Source organism: Sphaeramia orbicularis, chromosome 5, assembly GCF_902148855.1.
Source record: "Sphaeramia orbicularis chromosome 5, fSphaOr1.1, whole genome shotgun sequence".
Lineage (NCBI taxonomy): Eukaryota > Metazoa > Chordata > Actinopteri > Kurtiformes > Apogonidae > Sphaeramia > Sphaeramia orbicularis.
The window spans coordinates 20,882,915-20,904,499 of NC_043961.1; the positions used below are offsets into that span (position 1 = coordinate 20,882,915).

General features: G+C 39.8%; 1 protein-coding gene across 1 annotated transcript in view; it reads right to left on the minus strand.

Moving 5' to 3' along the window:
- Positions 1 to 18,444, minus strand: part of pcsk1 (proprotein convertase subtilisin/kexin type 1) — a 19,329-nt gene extending 885 nt beyond the window's left edge. Inside the window, exons 1-15 of the mRNA XM_030134382.1 lie at positions 17,966 to 18,444; positions 16,039 to 16,143; positions 15,822 to 15,944; positions 10,642 to 10,788; positions 9,480 to 9,556; positions 8,941 to 9,029; positions 7,154 to 7,326; positions 6,324 to 6,536; positions 5,635 to 5,735; positions 5,304 to 5,537; positions 3,565 to 3,722; positions 3,348 to 3,481; positions 3,053 to 3,214; positions 969 to 1,436; positions 1 to 825 (exon numbers count right to left, since the gene is read on the minus strand). The exon at positions 1 to 825 is cut by the window's left edge and continues 885 nt beyond it. Coding sequence (XP_029990242.1) covers positions 1,017 to 1,436; positions 3,053 to 3,214; positions 3,348 to 3,481; positions 3,565 to 3,722; positions 5,304 to 5,537; positions 5,635 to 5,735; positions 6,324 to 6,536; positions 7,154 to 7,326; positions 8,941 to 9,029; positions 9,480 to 9,556; positions 10,642 to 10,788; positions 15,822 to 15,944; positions 16,039 to 16,143; positions 17,966 to 18,154 — 2,325 coding nt within the window. The 5' untranslated portion in view covers positions 18,155 to 18,444 and the 3' untranslated portion in view covers positions 1 to 825; positions 969 to 1,016. The remainder of the gene's footprint in view (positions 826 to 968; positions 1,437 to 3,052; positions 3,215 to 3,347; positions 3,482 to 3,564; positions 3,723 to 5,303; positions 5,538 to 5,634; positions 5,736 to 6,323; positions 6,537 to 7,153; positions 7,327 to 8,940; positions 9,030 to 9,479; positions 9,557 to 10,641; positions 10,789 to 15,821; positions 15,945 to 16,038; positions 16,144 to 17,965) is intronic.
- Positions 18,445 to 21,585: the final 3,141 nt, after the last annotated feature.

Below are 21,585 nucleotides of genomic sequence, written 5' to 3' on the forward strand. Positions count from 1 at the left end.
AGGTCTGTTATGCTCTGTCTTATTTAATAGTGTTTACAACTCTACAATTTTAATAACCTATTTTCTCATCTCCACACTCAAGAGAGGAAATTTCCTTCATGAGCTTCATTGACACCCTGAGAATAAATCATTTGTCAACACAGTTCAATTTGAAAGTTGCTGGTCAGTTTCTAGCTTTAGTTTTACACTTATTCTGTGCTGGCTCTAATTTATTGACTTAATGTTAGTTTTTTAAGTCATCAAATCGACCTCTAAAGGGAATAAAGTGAGTAAGTGTCCCGTTAGTGTGCAACATACTGAAAAAAGTCTGTATGAGAAATAAAAAATTGGAATTACAGTAAGAAACTGGCAATTATTGATTTAGAAGGGGGAGATTTGAGATGTGAAGTTTTTTTTTGAAGCCATATTACAATCATTGTCTTTGTATAATATATTTATAATATATAGATACTATTACAAAACTTATACTCTAAAGGTGGCATGCTTGAGCAGGCAGTGAAGAGAGAGACAAAGAGAAGTCCAAGCCCTCCTGTCTCATGATTTAAATGCTTTCACTCGACTACACAGAAATACAGATTGTAGTTGGTAGGCTCTAAACAAGTCCATGTTTTGACATATGAACTCCTGGGACAACATATCTGCAACATTGCATTACTAAATGAATGAATCCAAGACTAAAGTAATGAATGGTTGTTGGCAAATCAACATAAGGAGATCAGATATGCAGCATTTTGGGAAAAAAAACAACTCTGAGGAAGAGTTCTCTTTCCTGTATTTCTTTTCTTCTCTTCCACTCCTCCAAAGCCTGATCCCTTCCCTCCTCTCCTCTCGTTTCCTCTCCTCTCGTTTCCTCTCCTCTCGTTTCCTCTCCTCTCCTCTCCTCTCCTCTCCTCTCGTTTCCTCTCCTCTCCTCTCGTTTCCTCTCCTCTCCTCTCCTCTCCTCTCCTCTCCTCTCCTCTCCTCTCCTCTCCTCTCCTCTCCTCTCCTCTCCTCTCCTCTCCTCTCCTCTCCTCTCTTCATATACGATCATCATCTATCATATCAAACAGCGCCTGCAGCAGTCGGTCGTCTCTGTGCCTGTATGGTTTGGTGCTGTAGAAACCATCGGTGTAGTCACTGTAGACACTGTCCTGTCCTGCATCGCGTAACTTGTTGATCATGTCCAGAGCCTGATAAAGCTTCTGAGGCGGTATTCTTGTTGCAGGAGCAGAGAGGCTCCTGCTCGGTTGCTCCTTCCTCCAAACAGGGGAGGCTACAGACTGGGGCTTCTGCATGGATGGGGTCTGCCTGTTGAAAGCTGTCTGCAGGAGACGCAGCAGGGCGAGGGAAGGGGAGTATGGGGAGCTGGATGGCTTTTTAGGTTCCTTTTCGGGGGTGGAAGGAGAGGAGGCTGGTGCAGTCTCGGTCTTTGGAGGTGCATGGGCCTGTGTTGGCTCCTTTATTCAACATACAGACAAACAGAAAGGACTTTAACTGATGTGTAAAAACACAAAAGACATCCATCAACACAAACACCACCCCTTGGTTTGTATAATTACACTCGAATCCTTAATCCCTTGGACAGTGATGTATTTCATTTTTTATTTTTTATTTTTGCTGTATTTAAACACAGTAGATCAGAAAGGAAATTAATAACTCTCATTGCACACTGAATCAGTGATGATATGGGCCTAATTCTATATAAAATTCAACACTGGCAACACCTTACATTAAGACACACATATTCACCATTGATTAATTGCTTGTAAGTTATTAGTATACATATTAGTTACATAATGGCTCTTTATTATAATAACTCAAACAATATAAAGTCATTACAAAGCTTTATTCTGCTCATCACTTTTCTAAAACCACAACAATATAATTCACCGGTTAGTTTTACTGTGACATACAATCAAATATTTACATTACTACTACTATTAATATTTGTAGAATTGTTCTTTCTTAGTAAGGATGCACAGATATACTGTCCACCTGACAAGTTAAGATGTTTTTGGTACTAGTGTTGGCCCATTACTGTGTATGACCTGCTAATGAATAACAATTCTTAATATTTTAACCCTTAAAGACACGAAGAGCTACCAGTGACCAAAATCATTTACTGATCTGAGATCTATAATAACTTCTAAACCACTAAAGCTATTAATCCATGAAAATAATTGGTGTAAAATACAGTTTGTCATCTTTTCATGGTCATCAGATATGATCCATTTGGACATTCAGAGGCTCCGTAGTTACCATGGAAACACTGTCATCTTCTATAACATTGATTCACCTGTAAAACCCGTGGAGTTGGATCAATGACAGTGGATGGAGGCCCTTGGTTTATGTTCAATTGATGATATATTTTGGAGAAAAAGTCACTTTTTCTTCTGTTTTCTCTCTTTCTTATATAATAACTCTTAACTTTAATCAGAGCTTTTATGAACATCTACATAATCAGTAAATTAAATATAGGAAAATACCTGATTTTCACTGAAAAATACAGAGAATAATATTAGTATAAATGGTGATAAATCACTTAAGAATGGTTAAATAAAGAGAGAAATTCATTTGGAAACTGACACAAAAGTAGCACTGGGTCTTTATGGGTTTATCAAAGATTTTTATTAAGTGCTATTAACTGGGAATGACTACTTTAGTGGTCCTGCAACTTTATAAGGCCATTAGAGAGCAGAGTGAATAGAGATTGTAACTCATCTTCAACACCAACGATCAATAAGCAGTAAAGGAAGTTACTGGAGGAAAACTATTGATATTTCATAACTTAGTTGTTCTAGAGTACAGCCTTTTGGAATAAGACATTTTAAAGCACTTTGTGATGGAAAAATAAGGACCAAAATGCTATACAACATTGTATTTGTAAATGGTGAATATGTAGACCTTACTGTAAAAAATGTTACCGAATAATTAATGTACCAATCTTATGTTATATATTTTACTAAACAAGGTATTACAGAGAAAAGGGTCTAATGATGATATCTTTGAATTTAAATTAATGATTTACATCAGTATTCATCTGTAGTTTTACATTCTGCTCCATTTTACTCACCTCTATCATGTCGTCCATATGTTCAACACCACGCCTGTCATTCTGCACAGCGTTGTATGGAATGTATACTCTCGGTTTCTTCATGTGCTCTGGCTTCTCTGATGTTCCATGGAGAATGAGCTTCCAGTTCAAAATCCGACCCTCATTCTCCATGCGGCCCGACTGTGAGAAGGAATAATAGAGATTATAGAATATATCAAGAAGACACTAACATTCAACCAGCCAGAATCTATGTTCCATTAGAGTAAATCCTGTAAAATTTGGTAATCTGTCACCTTGCATGTGTGTAACTCACTGTGTCTGTGATCTTTAGTGTCCATGTACCAGCAGGATCTTCTCCCCATGTATGCACAGACATGAAGTCCCAGTTTCTGAAGCCATTAGAGGATGTGTCCCTCTCCCGTTCAGCCAGAAGCACTGTATTAGTGCCTGAAATCAAAGGGATGAATCAACATACAGCTTTGTTCTGTCACTCACATGTTTGTGTTTGTGTATTTTAGAGCTTCTCTAACCAGCTGGAGAGGTGAGTGTGATGTGCAGGTCCCCTCTTCTGGTGTATTCGATGCTGGCCTCCACCTGCACATGCTCCAATGAGCGGACTGCGTTCTCCTGCCCTGCACAGGCTTTGGTTGGAATCTCTATAGTGATCTCCCCTGCCGCTTTCAGCTCCCTGTAGGACACATTAAAATAGCCAGAAATGAGGCACAAAAACAACTCTCTATGACAACAGAATCTAACACATCTTCCATGCACTTCTCTGACAGGTTCTCTGTAGACCTGGAGATGTGGAAACAAATATAACACTCAACATGATACACAAGCTTTGGAAATGGACCAAGATCACAAGCATTCACAAGTTGCACAGGCAGATTTGAATGCCTCTGGTCATTCATTTGTAAAAACAGTTAATCCCTGTCTCTCCCAGACATGAATGAAAGGATTTCTGTGTTCAAGCTGGCGTAAATCTGGAGGGGGTTGGAGACCACTAAGCATAGACAGAAATGGAGAGCCAAATCCTCTGGATTAAACAGGGATGTAGCAATGTAATGGGGAAACTGGGTGTTGGTGCTATTGAGTCTCATAATCCAGTGCTAAATTGCTTAATGGACACTTAAAGGAAGCAGAGGACAGCCCACCGTAGTTGGCTGTTGCTGCTGACTGTTGCCAGGACAATGCTCAAAAAGTTGCTTCAAGGGCAAAGTGCAGAAAATAAGCTTTTGTCGACAATGTTTTGTCCTTAATCTATCCAAAAAGAAACACAAATCTAACATCTGGTGAGAACAGCTTCAGTAAATATGTGGCAGCTTTAGGATTTAATTAATCCCATTGTCAAGCAATTATCATTTATCAACACATGTTGATGATTGACTTCATATTGGAATAATTGCAGCTGTCATCATTTGAAACCCTGTTTAATTTAATTTCAGGCTCAGAAAATCCTCCAAGGCTTAAGGCTTGTTACTGTCATGATTCCATCTGAAAAGCAACAGATGTGTCTGTAACACTCTTGATTTTATCTTTTTGTTTTGTCTGAGTCTGAATGTTGAGACATTTGAGAATACGATTAAAAACCTTATCTTTCTTGATTTAGATACAATGTCAGATGTCCTGTAGACCGGCCACCTCAACTAGTGGACCTCAGAACAACAGTGGGCAGCAGAGGCAGTGGTACTGTCAAACGCCTACTTAGCTGAAACTTGATATTTTTAAATATAAGTTGAACTTTCACCTAAATAAAAAATGTCAAATGAAAATGTACAATTTTAATGGCAGCATATCAGTATGCAGAAATAACAACACATCATCAGGTTGAGAAAAACTTGTTTTGCCTTTTGTTAACTAGTCTCTTCACATAACCTTGGATGCAGTGACACAAGCTTTACTGCTTGTTGAAATGAGAATTTTTACATTACTATATAAATTTGGATTTACAAAGAAAGTTCAAGTGCAGAATATTTATTTTAGTCTAAAGAGCTGACTATTGCATAACACATGGTATTTACAGCCCTGTTCCCCCTATTTATTTTGAAATAGGCCTATTTCAAATGATTGTCCTCATTTTTTAAACAGTTGGAAGTGGGCCTTGAATTCTGAACTACCCACTGTGGATTATTTAAAGGGAAGACAATTGAGTCTAGTGCGTCAAGGTGTACTATTTGACAAATGGTCCAGAAATCAGCACTCTGGCATCATTGGAACAAAAAGACAGAGAATAATGACTCAGTTCTATCACTGTAATTATTTCCTTTACCTGGGCTGGAATGAGTCATCCCTGACGATACATTGCTTCTTTTCTGGTACATGTTTCCATGTGACTGGGTCGGCGAGGTCCACCAGTGCTTTGGCATTAAGAAGCCCAAACCCAAAGCGACTGTTGACCATCAACCCTGCCCCGTTTCTCTTCCAGCCTGGATTATTAGCCAAAGGATCATACTCTGAGGTCCAGACCACAATGTGTTGCAGGTCTCTCCAGGTGAGGTCTGGACTGAGGGGGATAAGAGGAACCGGAGAGCACATGTGTTAATATTTTATGATATTTGATATTTCATATGTGAACCATAGGGTGTTTCATAAATGCATACTTTTGTTCCAGTGCAAGGGCAAATATTCCAGCAGCCAGAGGGGCAGAGGCTGACGTTCCAGTATGAGTCTGGGTGCATTCATTGTGGAGATCAGCACTGGTCTGAAAATAAGATAAGATAAGATAAGATAAGATAAGATAAGATAAGATAAGATAAGATAAGATAAGATAAGATAAGATAAGATAAGATAAGATAAAGTAAGATAACTCAAGATAAGGTAAGGTAAGTTAAGATAAGATAACGTAACATAACATAACATAACATAACATAACATAACATAACATAACATAACACAAGAAAAGCACTCGGAGAGCACAGACCTCCGCCAAGACAGATCTGACACCCCCCTCAGTCGCCACCAAAATTTAATCATTTCTTCCTTGTGCCAGTATCAACATTTCCTGAAAATTTTGTGAAAATCCGTCCATAACTTTTTGAGTTATCTTGCTAACAACCAACCAAACAAACACGCAAACAAACAAACATGCACACAAACGCACAAAGCAAAGTGATCACAGTACCTCCTGGCAGAGGTCATAACATAACATAACATAACGTAATGTAATGTAACGTAACATAGCATAACATAACATGACATGACATGACATGACATGACATGACATGACATGACATGACATGACATAACATAACATAACATAACATAGTGTGATGGGGTATATCCTACTTACAATCCTCTGGTCGGTGTAGTCTCCACTGCTGTACGCTGTGGCCAGGGTGGAGGAGCATTTCTCTGCGTACCATGGGGACAGGCCCTGCTGGGAGGCGCTACTGATTGAGATAGTGTAGATGCTGTCTGTGTAGCCATCACAGTCACAGTTGTCGCCCTGCCGGCCCCCATTACCTGATGCCCAGACAAATATAGAGCCTTTTCCTCCACGTCCCTGCAAAAGACACAAGGGAGAAAACATTTTTTTATTGTAATGCATATGTTGTGTGTTCACGGTATACTAAAAAAACACGACTGATCTATCAGGAGGTTTCTTTTTATGCTTATAGAGCTCAGTAAAAGGGTTATTTCTAAATCATGCCATGATTTATGTTGTTTTTGGCCTTCTGTATAGTGTCTTTTTATTGCCAATTAATTATTTGTAGTTTCTAATGACTGAATTATCATCATGTGAGCGGTGGCACCCCTATGTGTTTTATACAAGACATCATTGTATTTTATATTGAGCCAAAAACACTGGTTTATTCATGAGAAATTAAAAGATTTTTGTCATTAATATTCTTTCAGATTGCCACCTCTACATTCATTACATACTGTTGTTCTTCTTATCCTTGTAACTCACATTCCATGTTTTCACATATTAAAACATTAAATAAACACTGTCCTGTATAAATATTTGCTGACAGCTATCCAATAGCAGACTCTATTACCCATAATGACTCTGTTCTATCTGATTCCCATCATTGCTTCAGACAATAGCCCCCTGTGGGAAGTGCAGTCTGAGATCACATCGGCTGAATGTAAGTAAAAACAGCCAGTCTTACAACGTACCTTCTGGATTCCATACTCAAAAGCCTTCTGAGCCAGACGCCCTGGGCCCTCCACGGTCTTGCCATCATCGTTGGGCCCCCAACTGGCGCTATAGATGTCCACATGGTCCGGGTTGAATCCAATAGAACTGGCCTCGATGGCATCGGTTACAATACCATCCAGCATTCGGATACCTGAGCAGAACAAACCAAAAGGGAGCCGTTGTAGGCTGTGAGATATTTATACAGATACAAATTTAAGAAAAAATCACAAATGAAAGCAAAGTCCTTCTTTGAGATCAGTAATATATTTTATTTTCAAATATTTCTGGGGCAATAAAGAACCAGCTGGCCACGCCGAGCCTTTCTCATGTTTTGTCCCCAATATGCAAACCATTGTTTAGGTGGATTGGAAATGAGTAATTTTGGAGAGTGACATTATGTAAGCATTTGGTGTAAATCAGGTCTCCATCAGGAAATCTTTCTTTCAAGCTGGCAATAAACGAAATAAATAAAAATATGGGATGTGAAGCCAAAATATCTAAAGGCGGTGTTTTAGAAAGTCATTAACAGTTTCAGCAGAGGTGTTGAAAGTATTCACATTCATTCCTCAGATAGAAGTATAGATACTAGAGTTTAAAAAAATATCAGAGTATCAACTCGAGCTTTTTACTCAAGTAAATGTGTAAAAGTACTGGAGTTGTCATTATTTATAGATTACTATGTAATTTTACTTGATATTACATTGAGTTGTGTGTGGCCCCTGAACACCCTTGACTGTTAATATTTTCAGTGTAATTTTTGCTCTTCTGAAACTCATCCTACCGGTTGGATTAAACCATTCAGCGGGCCGGTTTTGGCCCGCAGGCCTTATGTTTGACACTCCTGGTTTACATGATCAATATTAATCAGATAGTGATCAGCAGAGGTGTCAAAAGTATTCACATTCATTCCTCAGGTAGACGTATAGATACTAGGGTTTAAAACGACTTCTGTAGAAGTTGAAGTATCATCTCAAGCTTTTTACTCAAAAAACAGTGTAAAAGTACTGGCTTCAAAACTACTTAAAGTATAAAAGTAAATGTAAGATGAAAAAAAATGCCATTAGGACAAAAGCTTAGGCGGTGCCACGGGGGCCTATAGTGCACTACCCCACCTCCCCAAAATAATTTTTTCTAAAGACCATAATGATTATAATGTTATATTAAAATGTTAATGTTGAAAAATTTGGGATGCACTAGTCTACCTGTTTCAGCCATATATATGCCCGTTGAAAATGAACACATTTTAGTCCAATGCAAATGTATTGAAGAACCATATATGTGTACTACTAAGCATTAACATGTGTTTCATGGAGCGGAAGATATGATGAGTAGTTGAATATAAGTATTGGAATGGTGCAAAAAGTCAGGTGCAATAGATCACGTACAAACCAATAGGGTGTCGGAATGGTATGTTTATACCTCACATCTAACCACAATCAAATTAGATAGCTTTTTTTTTTTTTTTAAATTTGAATGATGACAACCCAGAATGAAAACAAGCCGAAATAAAACAGAAGTAACGAGGCTATTTTTAAAATGTAATGAGTAGAAAGTACAGATAATTGCAATGAAAATGTAAGGAATAGAAGTAAAAAGTCAGCTGAAAAATAATTACTCCAGTCAAGTATAGATACCCAAAATTTTTACTTCAGTAAAGTAACAAAGTATTTGTACTTCTTCTGACCAACAGACATGACTTTACTATGTTTACGTGTATGTGTTATGATCACGTATCACAAAAACAAAACAAATAAAACCATCTTACCTCCAACCTTGGAGTTGTATGCCACTCCTACTCCACATTTATTGTTGTCTGCCTGCATAGCAATCTCCCCAGCGCACCTGGTCCCATGCCTGCAAACATATTACAGATCTAATTTACTCTAAATTGGGCGCATTCTCAGATGTGAGAGCCCTGCTTTTTCATGACAGGGAATTTCACTGCATTCTATTTTCCAGATGGCTACTACCAGCCATTACTCAGTGGGAAAAACACAAATTTGAAGAGGCCATCGAACTGTTAGATTACATAACGCCCCTTATAAAATGTCGTGTTTAGAGCACAAAATATTGATCATGAGGACAGGTCATGTGCGTCATCTGAAAGCAGAGGTCTTTCAATTGTATGGCAGTTGTTCATTCAGGAGTGTGTATTCTAATAATACAGGAGCCTGCGATTGTTTGGTGGAGAACTGCATCTAAATACACATGTCTATAAAAAGACATTTGATTGTTTTTCTACAGTTTCATTTGTTTTTGTTGAATAAAATGAGAAAAAAAAACAAAACATAGGAACTAACTTACTTGTTTTCATTGGTGGAGTCATATCTGGGAAAAGGGTCTGGGTCATTGTCATTGAAGTCGTAGCTAGCTGCAGCGTCCTATGAAAAAAACAACAGAAAAACAAGAAATACTGCTTATCAAATCAAATGCTGGGAACATGTCAGTGTAGATCAGTGATGAACCCTTTGAGCACTGATCTGCCGTCACACAGTCATACATGATTGGTGACCAGAGGAAAAATATGACCAAACAGTGGAAGAAGCCAGTTGGCGTAGGGTCAAGGAGAGGTTGTCAACAGTAATCTATTGAATGTTCAAGTAAACAGTTGTTTAAGCCTGTGGGATGAGTCACAAGAAATTGGTTTGCGCATCATGAATTGTCTCCTTTCTGTTATAATGTTATCTGCGTACTCCCATCATTTCCCTACATTAGTTAGTATAACAAATTGTTTATATTATTTTCTTAAAAGAGAGGTTATCAAAGTCATTAAAGCGTCGTTGCAGTTGCTGGTTCATGGTAACAGCTTTAATACCTGATTTAAATTAGATGCTGTGACTGTCACTTCAGAATCACTTTTTATTAAGTTATGCAAATGTACACTGCTCATATCCTTTGATTGTTAAGGATGAGCACCTCGGTTGGTTGATCCTCTCTGATTAATCAACGTTAACTTAATTACAGTGGGAGCTGTTCCCATCAGCCCTGTTGTCATACATTATCTCTGTCTCTCCCTCACACCATCGTGACGTTTCTCTTCCGCTCTTGGAGGCGACGGCAGTGTTTGAAACCAAACCACAGATGGGTCTTTAAAAGCTTTTAGAGTTCCTGTCAACAGCAGAAACTTCAACCAAATGAAGCCTCGCTGAGCTCCATTCATTCATCCCTGCTTTTGGAAACATGTAATTATCTGATTTCCTTTGTTTAAATCATCAGACTGAGAAATATTATAAAGAAATGAGCAATATTTGTAAATCCTGCGCTCCAGCTGTAGCATAGTTCAGCAAAAATGATCATTTTGCTCTAATATTGCTCATTTCTTAACACCAAAAGTCTGCAGCATGGTTATCATACAGAAGATGTATTACTGTCTTTATGAATCGCCTTGTAAGGTGTCACTAGCGGCGTTGCTAAGACAACGGCAGACCCAGACGATAGGGCTGTCTCCATGGCAACGGTGTCTTACGTAGTTGGAGTAGATGTCTGTGTGGTTCCACTCCAGCCCGTCATCCAAAACTGTGATGACCACTCCTTTCCCTGTGATGCCTTTCTGCCACACGGGGATCACATGCAGGTCGAGCTTTGGCAGGGAAGAAGACGTCCGTGTGTCTTGCTGGAAAACACAAACAAAGGGGTTTATTACGTTGTGAAACTGATATCGTGTTAGAGAACAGTAGCACCACTGCGCCAGGGTTTTGTTATTTCACTGAGGAATAGAGCGAATATACAGATTTTATACTCTGATCTACAGAGAGGTGATATTGATGATCAACACTTCAATTTTATACTCTCTCAGCATTATCACATGTGGTAAAAAGGTCAGCTAAAGAGGGTCTTTCAGCTTAAACTGCCTCCCAGTTCTTCTTCTGACCTTTACAGAAATTCATTAGTGGACTGCTGGCGTTTCTTTTGTTCGAGCTTGAATCACTACTACTACGGCCACTTGTAGGCAGACTACTGCCAGAGGATCAGAATGATACGGGCTTTTGTGTTGTGCAACACCACGTCTCTTCTGATTAATTTAACCCACTAGATGCCTTGGAGAGAGATGTGTTGCTAGACTCATATCTAATCCCCTTGTTGGATTAAGAGAAGTCCATCTCTGTTTAAGCTGTCTAATATCACACTTAAGTAAAGGGGACCATGTTTGTTTAAATGGAAGAACATCATGCCTGCTTGGCTGCCTAAGGAACAGTATGATTCAGAGCTGGAGACAGCTAAGACTAAAAAAAGAACTCACTTTGCTCTTTGGCTCTTTGCGCATTATGCACAGACACTGCAGAACGCCACCCCAAGATGTGAGTCATCCCTGTGATGTACCGCCTTTTTTCTTCCCCTTGGCTCCCAAAAAATACGATTTTCTCCCTATATCTTGCTAGGATCTTGTAATGTTAGCCTTTTTTTCTGGGCAACTGGGAATGTGACATAAATTTTAATGTAAATATGCAGCACACAATGTTTTTCAGCAGCAATTTGAGAGACTTTTACTCGACCGGACCAGCTCATATTTACAACTGGCTTGTTATGGTGTGAAACTAGATGACTCACTTGTTGGTGCAGGTATAGAGCAGCTGAGGGGGCTCTCAGCAGCCTTTCATTCATGCACAAATTGTACAGTTTTTCACCAAACAGACCTGGTAACATTCAAAGTCTCCCTGTGCTGATGTGAAGTATAATAATGAGTGAGGGGATACATGCATGAGCACATAGAGGTCCCCGGATGCACAATTAGCGCAGACACACACTTGCACAGCCATGGATACACTCTCACATAATAGCGCAGGCAGGAGGAATTTCAAGCTACAAGTATGAGTCACTCCCTGATTAAATTATCGAGCAGTCACCCACTCGTGATAGATAAAGACACTCCCCCTGTTTTCAGGACCAGCTCACTCTCTACAACATCGATCATCTATCAGCCTCCATCACACACTTTCACCCCCATCAACCTTGCTGATGTCACGGTGTTAGAACCTGCACAGTCCTCTGCAATCGTTACCTTCTGTCACATACAGTCCTGGAAAAAACGATTAGACCACCCTTGTTTTCTTCAATTTCTTGTTCATTTTAATGCCTGGTACAACTAAAGGTACATTTGTTTGAACAAATACAATGATAACAGCAAAAATAGCTCATAAGAGTTTAATTTAAGAGCTGATATCTAGCCATTTTCCATGTTTTCTTAATAAATAACCAAAATCGCTTAAGTTGTTACATTAATATCTATGACATTGTACTGACAAAAACAGTGCTTTTAGGCATTTCATGTTTTCTTTTCTGTCTGTTTTAGTCACATGATACACACAGGAGTTAGTACTTAACTGCATAACCATTGTTTTTGATGACTTTTGGTGGTCTAATAATTTTTTCTACAACTGTATTCCCCCATTAAATATTGGATTTCATTTACAAACCTAAGAAATATTATCACATCAAAAAACATGACAGATGCAAAACATATCTGAGGCCTTTACCCTTTCCATTTTAATACCTATTTAGGCATGGCTTTGCTCTTGGTGATATGGTAAGATCAATGAATCACAATGCTTTTGATGAAGCGTAACATGGCCTTCGGAGTGACACAGACATGGGCTGATGTGGAAACACACTAAGCGGCACTTTAATGCCAATTCCATTAGTGTCATCATCTCTCATCGGCAAAAATGATTCATCTCAATTTGCTTTCTTATTTTCCACAGTGTGTGACTCATGTTTGGTTAGTGCAGGTATAGAGACCTGGAAGCTAAGAGACTGTAATATGAATCCCCCACCTCTTATATTCACTTTGTCATCCAAACCAGGGATGGTTGACCCCATGACAATTCAATGACTTTACTTTACCGGATGTGATCGATTTAATATTGGATCCGGCTGAACTGATTAACCTATTAATCCTGATGATGAGGAGTGATGTATAGTAGAGGGGATCATGTCTGTTTTCTGGAGCTTAACAGGTTGAAAGTGCTGGGATATCCTTCTCTAAACTGAAAGACAGCTTCGTTAATTGTCAACTACTTTTTTTATCATTACAACATAGTGTCAATTTATTACAGATCTATTACATTGATGAAAATAGGAGACACTTTCCTCCATATCTACATGTATCTGATCTATGGAAAATACAGATGGATAGACATGTGAAGAGTTCATTTGTAAGCTTATGGATCAAAATTAGTAAAATACCATTAACAGTAGGGTCAGCCTACGGTCAGGATAAAGTAAATGTGTTAGTAATGGATCTGGAAAAGGATGCACAGCTGTGACAATCCACTGTTCTCTGCTGCTACTTGGCCTCAGTGGGCTAAAACATCCCCATTCAGGGTAAATTGGGACTTAATACATAATGCTGTACTCTACTTCATCCTGCTGGATTATAGTCTCTCCACTCCTCTCCTCTCTACACACACTGTGTTACCAATTAAGCAAATGGCTCTTTTGGCTAAAACTGTTTGAAAGCGTATACTCTTTCATTGTTTTGTTTTGTTCTTCCTTTTAAAAGGGTTGGGATGGGGAAACAGTGAGCGTTGCACATGCACATTCTACTGATTTGGTGCAAACTGCTACACATGACATAAAAAATTTAATCATCGTATAGTTATCAAACCATTATTAACATTAATATTTTCATTTCACTGTAACATCCCTCTCTTTTCTAGCTGCGTGGTGTGTAGTTTCAGTCATCACTAACACTAACTAATAAAAATTTCTTCAAGAATTTCATTAATTGCAGACAACAAGTGGTTAGTAGTGAAGTTGCTGACCGATCTGCAGACTTTTGAACACATTTAATTAAAAAATGATGGATTAACACTTGCTTTAGCAGTTTGGAGGGACATTTTTTATGATGTAGAGCAGGGGTGTCAAACTCATTTTAGTTCAGGGGCCACATTCAGCTAAATTTGATCTGAAGTGGGCTGAACCAGTAAAATATTGCATAATAATATATAAATAATAATCAACTCCAAACTTTCCTTTATGTTTTACAGTGAAAAAAGTAAAATTACATTATGAAAATGTTTACATCTACAAACTATCCTTTCAAACAATGTCAATAACATGGACAAACTGAAAAAATGTGTAATTTTAACACTATTATGCTTTAGTTTGTCATTTCCTCATGTACATTATAACTAACAGAGCACAGTGGATCTGCAGATACACAAAATATTTAGTAACAGGTGGAATATTATTAAAATGGTATTTCTCTTAAGACACTTCATGTTGTTCATATTTGTTCAAGTTATTCAGTTTTTTTGTGAAATTATACCCTTTTTTTTGTCTAAATACATGAAAACATTCACATTTACAAAGAGAAAAAATTGGAGATGTGAGCATTTATAGGCTATTATGAGATTGGTCTGAATGTGGAACCTGAACTAAAATGATAATTAATATCTTAGTGTAATTTTTGCATTTCACAAATTCATTCCAGGGGCCGGACTGGACCCTTTGGCGGGCCGGATTTGACCCCTGGGCCACATGTGTGACACCTGTGATGCAGAGGGAAAATTTCAGTATTATTTCAAGTTGAACTTTGGGTTTAGTATCCAATAAATCATGATTTTATTGCTGATGTCTAATATACTGCAAGCCTTTTGTTTTGGAAGATAATACATGGATACTATTAAACATCACAGATAATAGATAATTTCATGTTTTCAAATGAGTTTTTGACATCTGTTTGTACCAATTTGATAGAATGGTCTATTTCCAAATCAGTCCTGCTGGAAGGGCCTTATAAGGACAGAGATGAGCAGATCTGTGCAGCCCACACGAGGCTTCATCTCAAGGGAAAACAGGCTGTGTGGATGCAAACAGAAGGTCCGACCAGACAGAAAGTATGACCAGAAGGCTGGAGATCAACCTAGATGTGTGGTTTGTGGAGCACTGATAACACACAGTCCAAATATTTTCCATAATCTGTACAGATCTGTTTGTTGAATGACAAATCTGTAGTTTCATTTATCACAGTGGCAAACAGGAATAATTACCCCACCCCCCAAAGAGTAGGCAAGGGGTATTGTTTTTAGTTCAATTTGTTTGTTTGTTTGTTTGTTTGTTTGTTTGTTTGTTTGATTGTTAACACTCTAACAGCAAAACTACTGATTGAATTCATACCAAATTGGGTTTATAGATTTCCAGTGACCAAGAATAGATCTGATTAGATTTTGGGAAAAGTAGGTCAAAGTTCAAATTTTTTAGGAATTTTTAAAATCTTTTTTTTCACCATTTACTTATATTGGGTGAAATTTCAAATGTCTGTAGCAGCAAAAATTTTGGTTGCATTCATACCAAATTGGGCTTATAGATTGCCAGTGACCCAGAATAGATCTGATTACATTTTGGGAAAAGTAGGTCAAACCTCAAATTTTTAATGATTTTTTTAAATCTTTATTTTCTCCCATTTACTTATATTAGGCGACATTTCAAATGTCTATAAAAACATCAATTCTGTTTCAATTTACTTCAGACTTGCCACATATATAGAGGTAACTGATATGCTGACATCACCACATGCATAGACATGATGACATCAGCTGGATCCATGCCAAAATAAGCTATAATATGTGTGAGGGGTGGGGTTTGTGGTGCCTGGCACCACTTGTTTTGTGTTTTGTATGATGCTTTTTTTTAAAAAAAACATACCAGGTACCACTGCTGGTTCCACATGGGGTCATCAAACAATTTATCCACCGGACAGTTTCTGCATCCCCCCAGAGATGCTCGCTTGCTCCGACGTTTCTCATACTGCTGTTCTGCCCACAACACCTACAAGCAAACAAGTGGAAATGCAGTTTTTTTTATAAATGTTCAGCCTCAAAAACAGTGGAATTAGACCTGATCAGGAGCAGATGACACTCACCCGATCGTCCTCTGACAGCTGCTTGGTGATGTGGTTGGCACTTCGTTTCATTCTGCTAGGATGACGACGGTGTTTGAACAAGAAATGGTCTTCCAGGGCCCCGATCTGCAAAGAGCAGGAGATGGGACACGGCTGAATATTTCATAGGAAATGACATAATACCAGCCATCTGTCCACTGTGGCCTGTCATGCACATCCAGAACATTATTATCCCTTACAAAAGATTCAGGAGCTCAGTTTGGTACAAAAATAAACACAAAACATTTAACTAGGTGTCACATTAAATAATTTACATTATATGTGAAGTTAGAGCCATTTTCACAACAGTTTTCTTTGCGAATGACCAACTACATTAGTGTTTAGGAAAGTATTTCTAAGTGGATAATGAACTAAAAATGACATTTATATCAGAATATTTAGATAAGTAGTAGCAGACATTAACCTATAAAGACCCAAACATCCACTGGTGACCAAAAACATCTACTGATCTAAACTGTTTAATACCTATTGATCCTCTAATCCTATTAATACATGTAAATAATTGGTGTAAAATGCAGTTTGTCATCTTTTCATGACCCATTTGGACATTCAGAGGCTCCTTAGTGAACGTGGAAACACCGTCATCTTCTACAACCTTGATTCACCAGTAAAACTCATGGAGTTTAACAAATGACAGTGAATAGACACACTTGGTTTATGTTCAGTTAATGATAGATTTGACTGAAAAAGCCCCTTTTTCATCAGTTTTCTCTGTTTCTAATAAAATAACTGTTAACTTTTATCTGAACTTTAATGAACATCTACATGATCATAGAATTAAATATGGGAAAATACCTGATTTACACTGAAAAAATGCAAAGTAAAGAAGACAATATTGCAATAAATGGTGATAAATCACTTAGGTAAGGTTAAATAGAAAGAAAAAATTATTTAGGAACTGAAATAAAAGTGCATGGAATCTTTCTGGGTTAAATATTTACACCTCTTTTTATTTCAAGATCTTAAATGCACATAGTTTCTAATGCACAGAATCCACAGGTGTGTTTGTTCTGCTTAGGATGAACTTCTGTTAGTTTTTGGGAAAGCAAAGCACATATATTGATAAAGACAAGTACCAAAATATCTTGAGCACAGCCACAATGTGTCAATTCCCTTGTTGAAACAAATGAAATCGAACATTTTTAAATCACTTAGCACTTATCTGTCGAATGTGCTGCCATTTATAACTAATCTACAGCATTAAATCATAATAATCCAATATTAAAAATGCATGTTTGTGCATAGTGATGATTCACCGTGGATGATCACTGAAGACAGTATGTGTCTGTATCCGTTGGGGTAAATCATTAACAGATGTTGTTCAGAGCCACAGGTTTCACACAAATTAATGCACCGCTCTTACAGAAGGAAATGTGTTTGTATAGAACAAAACAGCGTAAGGCAGGAAAACTAAAGAAAGCAGGGGATGTACGGAGCAGGGAAATGAATCCTAGTTATTATCAGCTGTGTGTAAACAGTGAGTCATAGTTTCAAGTTAGAGGAGGACCTTTAATTTAATGTGGTGCTGAATGCAATGTGTGCTTTCTGGCTATCGTAAAAGCAATGAGTTTCCAGTCTAATGGCCCTATCAAGCAAAGCAGAATAATTGATACAGCTATTGCCTGGTTTGCTGTTACAGCCCAGTGGTTCACAGCCTGCTCCTTCATTATGCTTTCATGTTTTATCTTTGGTGATTGCAAGTTGGCCCTTATATTTTTTGATAAGATTATTCTGACCCAACTTTAATTTAATGTAATGGGAAATTAAATATAAAATGTCTGTATTATTAATCAAGCAGAAAACATGTCATTCTGAAATAATTGAAATAATGTAAATAGAAATTTTTTTTGGTTTGTTTTTTTGTTTTTTGTTTTTTTTTTCTTGCTACCTGTCGGACCAGTTCGTAGTCCAGTTCTTTGGCTATCGCCTCCGCAGCGGCCACTCCGTCTGGGATCTCCACAGCCCACTGGTTCAGGTACTGTCTGTCCGCCAAAGAAGACTCCGTCGACCGGGGAACCACGGAGCAGAGGATGGCAAAAACACAACACATCACCGCTGGACGACATCTCACTTCCATCTCAGAGGAAATTCAACCAGATGAGAAAAAAAAACACACACACACACACAGCCGGCGCAAAGAAAAAGAAACAAACACCTAAGACGCTCCCAAGAAAGCAGATAAAACTCCAAAATGAGAATATTCAACTGGGCGTGAAGATATCTCCTTGAATTCTTGTTTTTTTTTGTCGTATTCCTTGGAAAACAGCTGTCTGAGATGATGAGGATGGGAAACTGCGTGTTATTGGTCCACAAAGGGAAGGAAATACTGGTGATGGGGAGGGCAGGTTGTGCGCTCTGTGGAGATACGTGTGTGCGCGCATTTCGTCGTGGTGTGTGGGGGGGTGCTTACACGTCAAATTACGGGTGCTCTGACGTCAATTTGGCGTCTACCTTCAGTAAGATGTGAGTTCAAGTCCCTAAAGGAAAAAAAAAAAAAAAAAAAAAAAAAAAAAGAAAGAAAGAAACTCTAGGCGGGAGGAGGGAGTTATCTAAAAATATCCCACTGTTTGTCGCTGGAGGAGAGGGAGGAGACATGAGGAAGACAAATGAAACAGATGTTACATGATCCCAAAGAGCGATTACTTATGAGGAACGTTTCATTAGGAGGCGAATAAGGTGAAGGATCTCCTCCTGGATCAAAAGATGAATGTGTGCTGCTGTCTGTTTGTCCTATCGATGTGGGTGAAATCTGTCCCTCTTTGCTAATAGTGGATCGATAACCTCTTTCTTTCTGTCTCTATCTGTGTGTCTTTCCTCACGCGAACAGAGAACACGTCGGGAAAACAAATAAAGGAAAAAAAGTGATTTCAGCACCACGGACAGCTCCCACTTCAACCACAGTCATGTGAATGAAAACAGGACACTGCAGCATCCGAGGAGGCACACACACACACACACACACACACACACACACACACACACTGACGAAATCAATACTGTCATGTAACTCTAGTCATAGTCAAGCATAGGTGGAGGGAGTATTCAAATATTGACATTACAGATATTATTTTGCACTTGCTGCTGCTGAACTGTCAACTTACTGTCATGCACTTCATGTTCTTTGCATTCATTCTGTATATTTACCCAAAGCACTGACATCTGCACATATTACACACATTGTACATAGTGTACATTTTGTTAATATTGTAGATTCTGTAATTCCTGCCTTTGCACTATACATGTGTACTGATAATACATTGAATCTGAATCTAAAACCACAGAGCGTGCATTCAAAACATTAAATAAAGGCTTAGAACAGGGGTGTCCAACCCTGGTCCTCGAGATCTACTATTCCTGCATGCTTTTAGATGTTCCCTCTTCCAGACACCCTGACGGGTCCCTTATCAGGCTTCTGCAGAGCTTGATGATAGGCTTATCATTAGAATCAGGTGTGTTGGAAGAGGGATGCCTCAAAACATGCAGGATGGTAGCTCTCGTCGGACCAGGGTTTGGACACTCCTGGCTTAGAATAATTAGTATCATCACCCACTGAAAATCTTCTTAAGCGTCTTATGTATGTCACATGTTTATTTTTATGCTATTAAGTTGTTATATAAATAATATTATTACTCAGGAGGGGAAAGCAGTGCGCCACCAACACTGTTTACAGTGGAAGTGGGGAGCTGCTGACCTCGACTGGGGATGTTGTCGGGCGGTGGAAGGAATAAATACTTCGAGGATCTCCTCAATACCATGCCCACGTATTCCATAGACGAAGTAGCGGCTGAGGTCTCAGAGGTGGGAACTACGTCCATCACCCAAGCTGAAGTCACCGAGGTGGTTGGCAAGCTCCTCGGTGGCAGGGCACCGGGGGTGGATGAGATTCGCCCTGAGTACCTTAAGTCTCTGGATGTGCAGGGACTGTCTTGGTTGACACGTCTCTGTAACATTGCGTGGCGGTCGGGGACAGTACCTCTGGATTGGCAGACCGGGGTGGTGGTTCCCCTTTTTAAGAAGGGGGACCGGAGGATGTGCTCCAACTATAGGGGGATCACACTCCTCAGCCTCCCGGGGAAAGTCTATTCCAGGGTACTGGAGAGGAGGATCCGACCGATAGTCGAACCTCGGATCCAGGAGGAACAATGCGGTTTTCGTCCTGGTCGTGGAACGCTGGACCAGCTCTATACTCTCCATCGGGTGCTCGAGGGTTCATGGGAGTTCGCCCAACCAGTCCACATGTGTTTTGTGGATCTGGAGAAGGCGTTCGACCGTGTCCCTCGTGGTATCTTGTGGGGGGTGCTTCGGGAGTATGGGGTCCGGGGCCCTTTGTTAAGGGCAGTCCGGTCCTTGTATGACCGAAGCAGGAGCCTGGTTCGCATTGCCGGCAGTAAGTCAGACCTGTTCCAGGTGCATGTTGGACTCCGGCAGGGCTGCCCTTTGTCACCGGTTCTGTTCATAATTTTTATGGACAGAATTTCTAGGCGCAGCCAAGGGCCGGAGGGGGTCCGGTTTGGGGACCACAGGATTTCATCTCTGCTTTTTGCAGATGACGTTGTCCTGTTGGCCTCATCGAACCTGGACCTTCAGCGTGTCCTGGGGCGGTTTGCAGCCGAGTGTGAAGCGAGCGGGATGAGGATCAGCACCTCCAAATCCGAGGCCATGGTTCTCGACCGGAAAAAGGTGGTCTGCCCTCTCCGGGTCGGTGGGGAGTCTTTGCCCCAAGTGGAGGAGTTTAAGTATCTCGGGGTCTTGTTCACGAGTGAGGGAAGGATGGAGCGTGAGATTGACAGACGGATTGGTGCAGCGTCTGCAGTGATGCAGTCGCTGTACCGGTTGGTTGTGGTAAAGAAGGAGCTGAGCCGAGAGGCGAAGCTCTCGATTTACCGGTCAATCTACGTTCCTACCCTCACCTATGGTCATGAGCTTTGGGTCATGACCGAAAGGACAAGATCCCGGATACAAGCGGTCGAAATGAGTTTCCTCCGTCGGGTGGCTGGGCGCACCCTTAGGGATAGGGTGAGGAGCTCAGTCACCAGGGAGGAGCTCGGAGTAGAGCCGCTGCTCCTCCGCGTCGAGAGGGGCCAGCTGAGGTGGCTCGGGCATCTGTTTCGGATGCCTCCTGGACGCCTCCCTGGGGAGGTGTTCCGGGCATGTCCCACCGGGAGGAGACCTCGGGGAAGACCCAGGACACGTTGGAGAGACTATGTCTCTCGGCTGGCCTGGGAACGCCTCGGGATCCCCCCGGAAGAGCTGGAGGAGGTGTCTGGGGAGAGGGAAGTCTGGGCATCCCTGCTTAGACTGTTACCCCCGCGACCCGGCCCCGGATAAGCGGAAGAGAATGGATGGATGGATGGATAAATAATATTAACCAAATTTCAGTGTTATAGCCAAAAGAAGAAAAGCAGCTTGTAAAGATCATTCGTCATATTCTTATAGGTATTATATAGCTATATACAGTACTTATAAGTATAAGGAAATATTAAGGACTTGCAAATCTACATCTAATTT